Raw genomic sequence first — 11785 nt, forward strand, 5'->3', positions numbered from 1 at the left:
GCCCTGCGAAACCTTGTGGTCTTCTTTTGTGTTGATCTGCTTCAGATCTCCTCCCAATTGCGTGGTCCCGTCCTTCCCTCTGCAGGCAGCCACAGGGAGGTTTGGGAAGGGCAGGACTGCTCTGTCGCTGTCTGCTCCCCCAGCACGGCTGGCAGTGCTGTGGTTCTTGCATTGCTCAGAGAGTGCTTTCCCTGCTCTCTGGCTGTCCCCTTCCCAGCTCTGACCTACCCAAGGCAGCACCAGCAGCTCAGCCACCACAACTGGCAGTGTCAGCTCTCTTTGTTTTGCACTCAAATCCATGAGATGGTGTCTGTGTCCAGGGGGTTTGAGGAAGCAGTGGTGTGGGATGAGCGGTGACCCCACCGTGATCAGTCTGCCCACGGGAGCACCCTTGTCCCTGCCTGCAGGCACCAGGACAGCTCTTCCCTGGGGAAAAGAGCAGAGTTACATCCATGCAGGGTTATCCTCACACACCTGTACCTGAGGCCTTGCAGCACTTCTGCTCTGGACAGAGGACAGCCCAGCAGAAGCGTGACAAGGTGTGACCTCCATGGCAAATGTGTCCCAGGTTCTCCTGCCTTTGTGAGCCAGGCTCAAGGGTGATGCCTGCTGATGCTGACTTTGGGCTGCTCATCACTGAGCATGTGTGAGAGTCTTCTTTCAAGGCGATCTTCCCCCTTTTCCCTCCTCCCTCCAGCAGCAGATTTCTCAACTTTAAAGCCTTGTTTACCCTGGAAGAGAGAGAAGCTGCTGGAAGCCAAGCAGTGAGGGCACAGGGGAGCAGGGAGTGTTTGTTTGGAGTGAGTTATGGGTGGGAGTGATGTGCCAAGGAAGAAAACTGCTTCCAGGGAGCTATATATATGCAGCTCCCTGAGGTGGGGTTACATAGAGGCTCATTCCCGAGCTGCCTGTGGCACTCCCTGAACATCAACAGCCAGAGCTGCCTCCAAGCTGCAGCTTTATTTTCAGAGCGTGGCCTTGAGCAGCCGAGACAAGACGGGGTTTGGCTGTGGTCCCTGCAGGCACAGAGACTGAGCTGCCCAGAGTCACCACAGTGTGGGGGTTTGCACACTGCTGGCCCAGGCTCTGCACAGGGCAGGGGAGTTTCAAGGCTGACAGGGTGCCCTGGAGCGGGGGAAGAAGGAGACAAGTGGGGAAATGAAGGATTTCTCCAACATCTGCTCATCCCCAACACACACAGCACACAGTCTTAGTGGGAGCCAGCAATGCTTCAGCTTTCCCTGCTGCACTGCAATCAGCAGCTGCTTTATTTTTCAGAACCTGGACAAATGAAAAACAGAGTGTCTGCAAGCTGCAAATACAACTACTTCCTAAAACCTGCAGCCAGAACCTGTTGGTCCCTCCAAAATATGTTCTGGCCATGAGGGTCTGAAGAGGATCCCCAAAGCTGCCAGCAGTTCCCAGGGAAGTGTGCAAGGCTGGGGGACATTTCAAATGCTCCTGTTGCTAAAGCAGCCCATGTTGACTGGCATCTGCCCCACGTGTGAGCTCTACACACCAGCACTGCCTGCAGTTATCCACTGGCTGATCAATAGGTTACAGTCACCCTTGTGCACTCCACTTTCCAGCCCCAGGAAATGAGCCATGAAAATCTATACAATTGTAGAGCTCTTTGTTTATTTTTTTTTAAGAAAAATGCCTGTTTGATTCAAAAATAAATAAATAAGCAAATAAACCCTAACAAGATATGTTCTGTTCAATCATTTTTCCCTGTGGATTAACAAAATAGAAAAAGCACAAAATTCTCCTATGAAATAAAATCATCTGACTCTTTGAAGATCTTAATTTTAATGCCTCACTTTCAGAAATAAAGATTGCAACAGAATTTTTTGCTTAGGAGTTTCCTGTGAGAAGTGGTGATAATTTTCAGGTGGCCTCTATTTTGTCCCTTTAGTAAAACTCATTGAATAAATATTACATGGGAGACACACAGTCAAAGGAGTGAACAGTGGGGCTGTACTGATGCCAGGTCTGATTCCCTCAGCAAAGCCAAGCCCAGTAAGTACTGTGGGTCAAAGCGATTTTTGTTTCTGCAGTTTTGGAACCCAAGGGGAGAAGCATGCTGGGGTGCCAGTTCCCTTTGCACAAAGCCATCACCTTTGTGGGAGGGTAGCACATCCTGGGCCACATTCTGGTCTCTGCGCAAATGCAGATTTCCACTTTAGCAAAATCTGTACCAAAATCCAATCAGGAAACCCCTCTAGTGTGCTCATCTTCTCCAGGATTTCATTTTCTCTTTCATTCACAGGTTCCCTCAAGACTTTCCCTCAGAGCCCAGGTTTTCCCTTAGCTCCTTATATAACTGAGGTAATGGCCCAGGTATCTGCAGATCTGGGGGAAGCTTACACCCAAACCCAGTCATGACTGTTCCTCCCAAGCTCATCTAAACAGCCCCACGTAATTTTTGTCCTTACAAGGACTCCTACTCTCTCGAGATTTTCCATCCCTTGGTGATATTTGGACCAAGGGCAGCTTCTTGTGTTGCTTGCTGTATTTAGACTTAAGTTATGGAGGGTTGTCCAGCACTGGTCCAGCCCTGGGTCCACATGGCTGTGGAGCAGTGAGCTGCAGCCCCAGAGGATGTTTTTGGTGCAGGCAAGAGCCAATCCCCTTCATTAGCCTCCCTCCCACAGTACATGAGTGTCCTGCATCCCTCCTTCTATCCCCTTTTACTCCTCTGATGTCCCATTTGTCCCTTTACCTTTCTCAAAACAGAGGATGCTGGTCTTGGGGATCCTTTGGGTCCTGGGGATCCTTTGCCTGCTACCAATAGCACTGTTAGAGGTGCAGGGAGGGTAATGAAATTATTGAGAACTGTGCAACAAAGACCAAACCCAGACCGCTGTGCACAAGCAAAATTTTCCAAAACACCTTCCCAATAATGGGGCTTGTGAGCCATATGAAAATCCAACTCACCTGTTTCCAAACAATCTGTGTCTTCAATTGCTAAAAATATTAAGGAAAACCCCAAGCTCAAATAAAAGGCTGGTTTCAGAATAAAGAGAGTGTCTAAGTTTGAAATTAAAACCTGAACAGGGTGGTTTCATAGGCTTAAGACTCATGACATCCCTGCTCACTGATTAAGCAACAAAAACAACAAACCAGTCATTTGTAAGAATGTACTTTAAGGGACTTAGCTTCAACTGGATGAAATTGGCACTGAGGCTGCTGGGAATATGTGATGCTGGGGGTCAGAGTGAGAGCACGTGCTGCTGTTAGAGGCAGCAGACAATGATGTGCCAGTGGTAGCATCAGCCTCTTGGTGCAAGGCAGTGCCTGTGCCACACCCTGACTGCTGAAGGACTCACCTCTGCCCACAGCTGTGCTCATCAGGGGTCCTAAACACAAGTTTGGCAATGCAAAATATAGGTCTTTATTCAGAAGGACTAAGCATCTCCTGATCCCTTTGATTTTTATCAGGCTAGAGATGAGTGGCTGGCTCAGCATCACTCCCCCTTTCAAAAATCAGCCTGTTCCATTGTGGGTTTAGGACCATAAATTAAAATTATAGGTGAAAAAGTGGAGTCTGTGAATGCTGTCTAACTCATGAGGCTACTATTCTAAGCTAACTTTTATCTGTGTCTCTAAAACAGTCTTTTAATTAAATAACAGAAGCAGGTCTTACAATCTATTTCATAGCACCACCCAAGCCACAGCTGAACGTGAGATCAAGGGTCAAGTACTGAGGACTTAATGTTAGGCACCTCCCAAACTCCCAACAGGGAGTTGACTGGTAGAGTATGTGCCGCTACACAAATGGCAATAAAAGTTTGTGTTTGTTTTTTGAGAAGCAGCTGTTTTTTGGGAAACAACTGGCTTCCAGTCCTTCCCCAGTCCCTGAGAGCCCTTAGGGCTGCCCCGTGGCCCTCCCTGTCCTCAGATACCAGGGAAGGACCAGGGCAGCTCCTGCCACAGGCTTTTGCTTTGAGATGGTGCTGAAAAAGAAAGTGAACTCGTGTGTGGCTCTCACTTTAATGCAAATAAAACCAGCCAAAATGCAAAGCAAATGCACCCTTAGCATAGCCATAGCAGAGCAAAAAACCTTCCTGGGCTAGAAGTTTATCTGAAAATCATCTTTTTTCCCCCTGGTACTGCTGTCTCCTGCAGCAAAAGAACACCCCAAAACTCAGGCACTGAGTAGGGTGGCACAGTTTAATCATCTCATTTATTATTCTTAAGTCCTACAGCATTTTATGGATTCCATCTGATTTCTTGTTTGGCAGGATAGGAGCATTATAGGGAGATATCCCTGGCTCCAGAAGCCCTGCCTTTAGCAGGGCTCACTAACAGGCTGTAAGCCCTTCCTTCCCTCCCTTGGAACAGGGTATTGCTTTTAGACACCTCTTGTCCTGGTTGCTTCAGGTTAATTTGGAGAGGCTCCATATCTAATTTTCCCTATTTCCCTGGGGCTGCCCACACTTCTGGGTTCACTTTAGCATAGGCCTTGCCAGACATTTGACACAAAGGTACAACAGAACTAGCCTTTGTATCACCTTTTGCAATATTAATTTACATTCCCAATTTAGCCATCAAATCTCTTCCCAGAAAATCACAATTGTGAGCAAATAAAAATTCCTGCAGGATCCTGTGCTCCAGAAGTCCTCCTCCTTCAAGGGCTGATGGCTCCTGCACATATGCCCTGAGCCAGGAAGATGTGCCAAGCCTGGTGGGGCTTTAGAATGGCTCCCAGAGGGAGTGAAGCTCCCAGAGAGAACACTTGGAGTGTGTGTGTGTGTGTGTGTGTGTGTGTGTCTATGAATGCTGGAAATAGAGGGGGGTCCTGGATCCCCCTCACCCCAATAAGAGAGAAATGAGACAGGCCAGGAGCATCTTTCCCTCCTCCTCATCGGCAGCCAGGGCCGGCAAACACTCCCAGCAAGGGGAAGCCCCTGGGATTTTCCTTTGCTCCTAGGGAGTTCCTGAGTACTGGATGTGATCCCGGGAAGGGCTGGTTCGAGGGGCCGAGGAGGGGGGGGTCCCTTCTCAAGCAGCTCCCCGTGCGTGACCACTGGCAAGGGCAAGCGTGTCAGGCAGGGTGAGGAAGTGGCCCTGGCTGCCCTCGGGCCCCCAGGGACAGCAGGATGGCAGGTGGGTTTCCCATAAGTGGAGTGGAAAGCTCTTTATTTAACCTGCACCCGCCACCTGCCCTCAGCCCCAGCCTTGCCTTCCTCGGGAGCATGCCAGGGCTACTTTTTTGGCAGGCTGAGCCAAAAGAATTATTTTGCAAGCAAAGGCTCCAGGTAACCCTTTCCCGCCCGGGACTGGCGCTCTGCAGAATGTCAGAGTGGCAGCCACCCTGCACTGCCCCCAGTGCCACCCAGCAGCCTGCACCCCGAGGGGGTCACAGAGCTGGCTGGGGTCCTGTCCCCTCCCAGTCCTGCTCCTGTCTGGGGAGCCCTGCCCCACCGCCCACCGCCCTCACGCTACGTCCACAAGCGACGGAAGAGCCCGAGCAAATGACGACAGACAACGGCATCAGGGAGTGACAGAATGACTGATGATTTAATGCTTCTTGAAGTTTTTTGTTTCCTTCCACAGGGCATTGGTTTTAAAAACAAACAAAACGAGATAAAATAAATTAATTTATGTACACTTTACATACACTGTGTCACGTGGAGCTTTGCAGCAACAGTAACCAGAAATCCTTACAAAATAGAAAGTTACATGGCTGTTGCAGGCCCTCGGCCGCCTGCAACCTTCAAGGTTGTCATCCTGAGCGTGGTTGGCAAAGTGATCATGTAAACATGTTTAGAAGCATTTACGGTGGACAATGGATGGGCCAGCTTCATCGTATTCCTGCTTTGTGATCCACATCTGCTGGAAGGTGGACAGGGAGGCCAGGATGGAGCCGCCGATCCAGACGGAGTACTTACGCTCAGGTGGGGCAATGATCTGGAAAACACCAAGAGAGCTGAGGTGAGCAAACACGACTCTGCTGCGGGCGGCAGCCCCGGCACAGCCGCAGGCAGGGCGGCAGGAGAAGGCTGCTCCCAGCACCTTCGTGCTCCAGCCTTACCTTGATCTTCATCGTGCTGGGGGCCAGGGCTGTGATCTCCTTTTGCATGCGGTCAGCAATACCTGGGTACATGGTGGTACCCCCGGACATGACGTTGTTGGCGTACAGGTCCTTCCTGATGTCAATGTCGCACTTCATGATGCTGTTGTAGGTGGTCTCATGGATACCTGCGGACTCCATACCTGGGGGCAGCGGGGGGAAACAGGCAGGCACAAGTTAAGGGCAAAGCGAGAGCTCCGCGTGGTGACTCTGGGGAAGAGGGGAGAGCTGCCGAGGGAAGGGAGAGAGAGGGGGGCACGCACCAATGAAGGAAGGCTGGAAGAGGGTTTCTGGGCAGCGGAAACGCTCATTGCCGATGGTGATGACCTGCCCATCAGGCAGCTCATAGCTCTTTTCAAGGGAGGAGGAAGAGGCAGCGGTGGCCATCTCGTTCTCAAAGTCCAGAGCCACATAGCACAGCTTCTCCTTGATGTCACGGACAATCTCACGTTCAGCTGTCAGGGGGAAGCAAAGGCGTCAGTGTTTGCAGAGGAGGAGGAGCAGGGAGCACTTGCACAGCCTCCATAGGTCTGCTGGGACTCCAGACCCCCAACCACACATCAGCTCCCACCAGGGACTGTTTTTGGGACTTGCAGCGGGGTAAGAGCATCTCTAGGAGCGCGAGGGTTGGAAGCGAGAGGGAACTTTTCGGAGGAGGGAATGGTGCTTACCTGTGGTGACAAAGGAATAGCCACGCTCAGTCAGGATCTTCATCAGGTAGTCCGTGAGGTCCCGGCCGGCCAGATCCAAGCGCATGATGGCATGGGGCAGGGCATACCCTTCATAGATGGGGACGTTGTGTGTCACACCGTCACCAGAGTCCAGCACGATACCTGGGGAGACAAGAAGCAGCCATCTGAGAGATGTGGCCCACAGAGGGTCCTGCCCTGGGGGGCAGAGCGCTGGTCAGATGTGGGGGACCAGTCCTGGGCGTCCTTGCTTGGGGAAGAGGGGCCAGCAGGAGTTAGCACTCACCAGTGGTACGGCCAGAGGCATACAGGGACAGCACAGCCTGGATGGCCACATACATGGCAGGGACGTTGAAGGTCTCAAACATGATTTGGGTCATCTTTTCACGGTTGGCTTTGGGGTTAAGGGGGGCCTCAGTGAGCAGAGTGGGGTGCTCCTCTGGGGCGACGCGCAGCTCGTTGTAGAAGGTGTGGTGCCAGATCTTTTCCATGTCGTCCCAGTTTGTGATGATGCCATGTTCAATGGGGTACTTCAGGGTCAGGATACCTCTCTTGCTCTGGGCTTCATCCCCTACGTAGGAGTCCTTCTGACCCATACCCACCATGACGCCCTGCAGGGGGGGGAAGAGCGGGGGCTCAGCAACCTCTCCACGGGCAGCACCGCGGGGCTCCCCAGCAGGACGGGAGGATGCGGCGGGCTGGGAGGCAGCAGGGATCCGCGGCCACGGCTGCGGCAGGGCGTGCGGGGAGGCTCGGAGGGGGAGCGCGCCGTACCTGATGGCGGGGGCGGCCAACGATGGAGGGGAACACGGCCCTGGGGGCATCGTCCCCGGCGAAGCCAGCCTTCACCAGGCCGGAGCCGTTGTCGCACACGAGCGCGGTGGTCTCGTCCTCGTCACACATGGTCTCGGCTGTGTCTGCGGGGGCACAGGGCGCCGGGGCTGAGCCTCACTGCCGGCCGGCAGCCGCGGGCGCTGGCGGCGGGGCCGGGGCTTACCTGGGCTGGCTGCGGGCTCGGCGCGTCGGGCAGAGAGAGAGGCTCCCGCTCCTCGCCGGGTCACTCGTGGCCGCCGCGGCCGCCGCCGAGCCTTTTATCACGGCGGGCGGCGGCAGCGACCGGCCCCCAGGAATGCGGCCCCGGCCGTCCCCATATTTGGGCGTCGGGCCCGGCGCGGCCCCGGCCCGGCGGTGCCCAAAGAAGGCGCTCCTGGCCCCGGCCCAGGTGAGCCGGGCCCGGCCGTATAAGGCGCGTCTGCCGAGCCCCCCCCCGCCACCGCCCGCGGCCGGGGCCGAAATAATCCCCCGGCACCACCGGCCCCGTTAAGGGCAAAGCAGGTGGGGGCGGCCGGGAGCCCCGCGGGGCTCAGCGGGGCAGGAGGCGAGCGGCCATCGGCCCCGCGGCCACCACGTGCCAGGCTTGGGGCCGCGAAGGGAAGCGCTTCTCTCCCGGCTCTTTCCCATAGCTATAGGTGAGCCCAGGGGCAGAAAAGGGAACTGGGAGAGAAGAAGTGACAAGGTAGATCCCTGGTTTGCAGGGCACGCGGCGACAGCCCGTGCAAAACCCACAAATTTACACATCAGGTTAAACCGTGCGTCGTTTCCTTGCTGTGATTTAAAAATGGAAAATAAATGCACGGGATAACATCTGTCAGACAAATGCCTGAAGAGAAGGCCGGTAAAGGATTAATCCTGGTCTGATCCCAGAAGCCTGACGTAGTCGCGAATGCTGGTGCCATTACGAGCGCCCATCGCTGGCCGCTGGCAGCACGGGAACCCTTCAGCTATGCCTGTGGCTCACCCTTTCCAAAAGGAGCACACTCTCACACACAAGTCATCTCTGACGAGCTGAAGGTACTATGCAAGTGAAAAGGAACAGTTCATCTCCTTCAGCTACGGGTATTTAACAGAGATTCCATGTGGGACACTCGGAAGATTTTACAGATGCTTGGTTTCCAACTGAAAGAAGAGGCAGTAATGCAAGCGGATTTGCAGCCCCGACACTATGTTGATGCAAATCAACCTTCAAGATCTTCTCTGAAGGCACAATTGGTCAAGTGTAAATCCTTTGAAAGTGTAGGGAGTCGGGCAAGAAAGAATAGTAGGCTAGAAGCACTGTGCTGTGAGGAGTCTCCTTCGAGCAAGCGAGGGTATTTCCTCCACTGCATGGCAGAGCAGCCAGCTCAACAGAGAAGCAACTTTCCTTCTCCTCTGTTTAACTTCTGCATCCTCCAGGTTGGCAGCACTCCTCTTTACCTCTGGCAGCCATTTAATTCCTTCTGCTATAGATTTTGAATTCTTGTCAAATTATTGAATTAAAATGTGCTCTTCTCTTGCTCTGTTCCTCAACTTGTATTATCCTTCAGTTCTGTCATCAAAAATTGGGCAGCACAAAAATCAGAAGCCTGAAAGCACTTAAAGGCATCACAGCCACCAAATCTATTTACAGAACTTTAGTGTTTCACTGTGGTTTCCAAAATACGGTCGGTTGTGTTGAATCAGAAATCAAGTAACAGAAACCCTAACGTCGCTGAAAGATAAACATCCTTAATCCTGCAATGAAACATGATGCAAGCAAAAACCCTCTCTATCCCCCCTGTTCCCTTTTATTTTCTCTCTACCCCAATCTAGTTTACAGCAAAGTGCCCAAATGGCAATGTTAAATCCTCCCACTTCTGAGTGAAATATCATTTTCTGCAGGTAGATCTGATGCTAATCTGGAGTCACTAAATGAATGTGGTTTTTGTCTCGTCAGAAGGCAGCTGGAGTTAGTTTTCAATACAGGGCACAAAGAACTCACTATCCACCATGCATAGCTCCTGAAATCGATCACAAATGACAACTTGTAAACTTTCCTGCTGCTCTAGCGACAGCAAAGGATGCAAACATGTACCTCTATGTGCCTCTCATACTTCTGTGTGCTCCCATTACTGAGAAAAATAACTATTATGGAAACAACGTAGATCCTTATTCAAGAGGAGCTATCCATCCCCCTTAGGCAGTTTTAACCCTCATCTTCTTGTCACAAGTTTGTTTTTGTTACACTTAGAAACAACCTAGAGCTGCGGCATTTGCCACCTTCCATATGCAGTGGTAAATGAAGGCATCCTCCTGGAGCAGTAATCTGAGACAGAGTTCTGCACCAGCACAGCTTATTACATAATGAAGCAGAGGACAAAGAGGAGGAACAGCCCTGAATCCCAGACTCTTCAAACTTTCCAACAGAATAGAGAACCAGTTCAACATTACTAGTACAAGGACATTAAACATCTGTTTCGACATGGAAGTTATTTTAATGAGGCTTTGTTTAAGTAAACTCATTGCAAGTAGCCTTCTGTTTTGGCAATAGTCAGATGGAAAGCCATTGTATAAATGCCAACTGCCTCCCAACCCAGCAGTGAAGCAGTTGAAAATCCTACACAGCTCCTCCTTCCCCAAAAACCTGGAGAATGCTTTTACACCAACCATTAAAAACATCACCAGCAGAGAAGGCAGGTATTTTGAAACAATGGATAAGGGCGATCAGAACCGCCTGCACCTGGAGCAAGCTTTCCAGGGCTTGCCCTACCACTCCTGACAGAACACAGATCTGGCCAACAGCCTAGGAAGATGTGAGATATCCCCAAAGTGATTTATGGTGGACAGTCAGTTAATGAGATTCCTCTTCTATCAAAACTTAAGAGTCTAGGAAAAGTTAAGGCAGAACATGCTTTGGCAGGGGCAAGCAATCATTTATTCTATTAGTCCCTTTCTCCCAAAACTCTGGTAAGTTTATCGGTGTGGAACCACCCCCAAAGTGCCACTGAGGCGAACAAGTGGAACTCCTCCAAGGCATTAAACGAGCAACTCCTTTGAAGCCAGAGCTGGGAGTTATGCTCACACTTCTCAGCCATGCAAGACTGCAGAAGAGCAAAGTTCGCTGCTTAGAACAATCTTAGAAGATGACTGCTAGTGCATTTCTTTCCCATATTAGTTTGAACCTCTACATAAATCTATTCTTCCAAACATGTTCAGACTCTCAGCCCAGCTTACTGTATTAGTACAGGGAGGAGGGGAAGCCACGGAAGGGGAGCTGTGCTTTTAAAACTAGAAACTGGATTCTCTTCAACCAATTTAACTTCTGACCTTCTCAGCTGTTAGATCAAGTTGTTGCAGCAGGCATGGAGCCAGACAAGTAAAACATAAGGGCGTGCAAAGTTGCTCTGCAGTTTCTGGCTCTTGAGCTACATGCAAAAGAAAGGTGCAACACATCGGATTGCAGTAACTTTTATTGAAATACTAAATTCTGCTGTTAATCAGGACAATTGAGAAACTGATTTTTTTTATTATTATTATTCCCACATCAGAGATAACTAACTGAGGCAGTGGGGTTAAAAAGGAAAGTAGCGCCTACCAGCAGAGACCAAGGCATGGAAGGAAGATCATGCTGTACTCCCACACTTTCCTAACTGCTTTCGAGGTTTCTTCTGAGCCTAGGCACAAGCAGTTGTGAATGACTGCATGGTGAGCTGCTAATCCCATTTTACATGTATGCTAGAAATAGCTTGAAGGGAAGTTAAATGGATACAATACGAAAATGCTTGGAAAAAGTTTAATTCAACAGACAGGAACTGAAAGAACGGAGTTATTTACTGGACCAGAAGGCTTTGAATGAGAGCTGCGCTTTATTCCTTTCTGTCACAGACAAGCTGAAGGATCAGTGACAAGCCAGTTACTGTTTTTGTGCTAGTAACCTTTAATGCAAAAACTGAAATAACCTAGTTTCTACAGCAGGAAGTGTTGAACAAAGAAAGAGTGAAGGTACCTGATAGAATAACCTGTTTCTTAAGTAATGAATGCAGTCACCCCGCATTAGTGTGCTCAGTATTCTCTCTCAACTGAAAGCACAGCCCCAGTGGTGACAACACAAGTCTCCCACCCTCTGCAGGAGAGGGTCCCGGCATTTATTTCACCCTGTGTGTCTGCATAGCTTTGAGTCTCAGACAGGAAATGTTCTAAGCAAAATACAGAACAAAACAACAAG

The 11785-nt window shown here is 50.8% G+C and overlaps 1 protein-coding gene across 1 annotated transcript; it reads right to left on the reverse strand.

Moving 5' to 3' along the window:
• Positions 1-5496: 5496 nt before the first annotated feature.
• On the reverse strand, positions 5497-7938 carry ACTA1 (actin alpha 1, skeletal muscle). The gene is made up of 7 exons (XM_086877823.1): positions 7763-7938; positions 7540-7682; positions 7052-7376; positions 6748-6909; positions 6340-6531; positions 6038-6219; positions 5497-5913 (listed from the first exon to the last, which is right to left on the reverse strand). Exons 2-7 carry the CDS (start codon positions 7666-7668, stop codon positions 5770-5772), a joined length of 1134 nt encoding a protein of 377 aa, XP_086733949.1. The 5' UTR covers positions 7669-7682; positions 7763-7938; the 3' UTR covers positions 5497-5769.
• Positions 7939-11785: the final 3847 nt, after the last annotated feature.

Source organism: Cyanistes caeruleus, chromosome 2 (assembly GCF_971803275.1).
Source record: "Cyanistes caeruleus chromosome 2, bCyaCae1.hap1.1, whole genome shotgun sequence".
Taxonomy (NCBI): Eukaryota; Metazoa; Chordata; class Aves; order Passeriformes; family Paridae; genus Cyanistes; species Cyanistes caeruleus.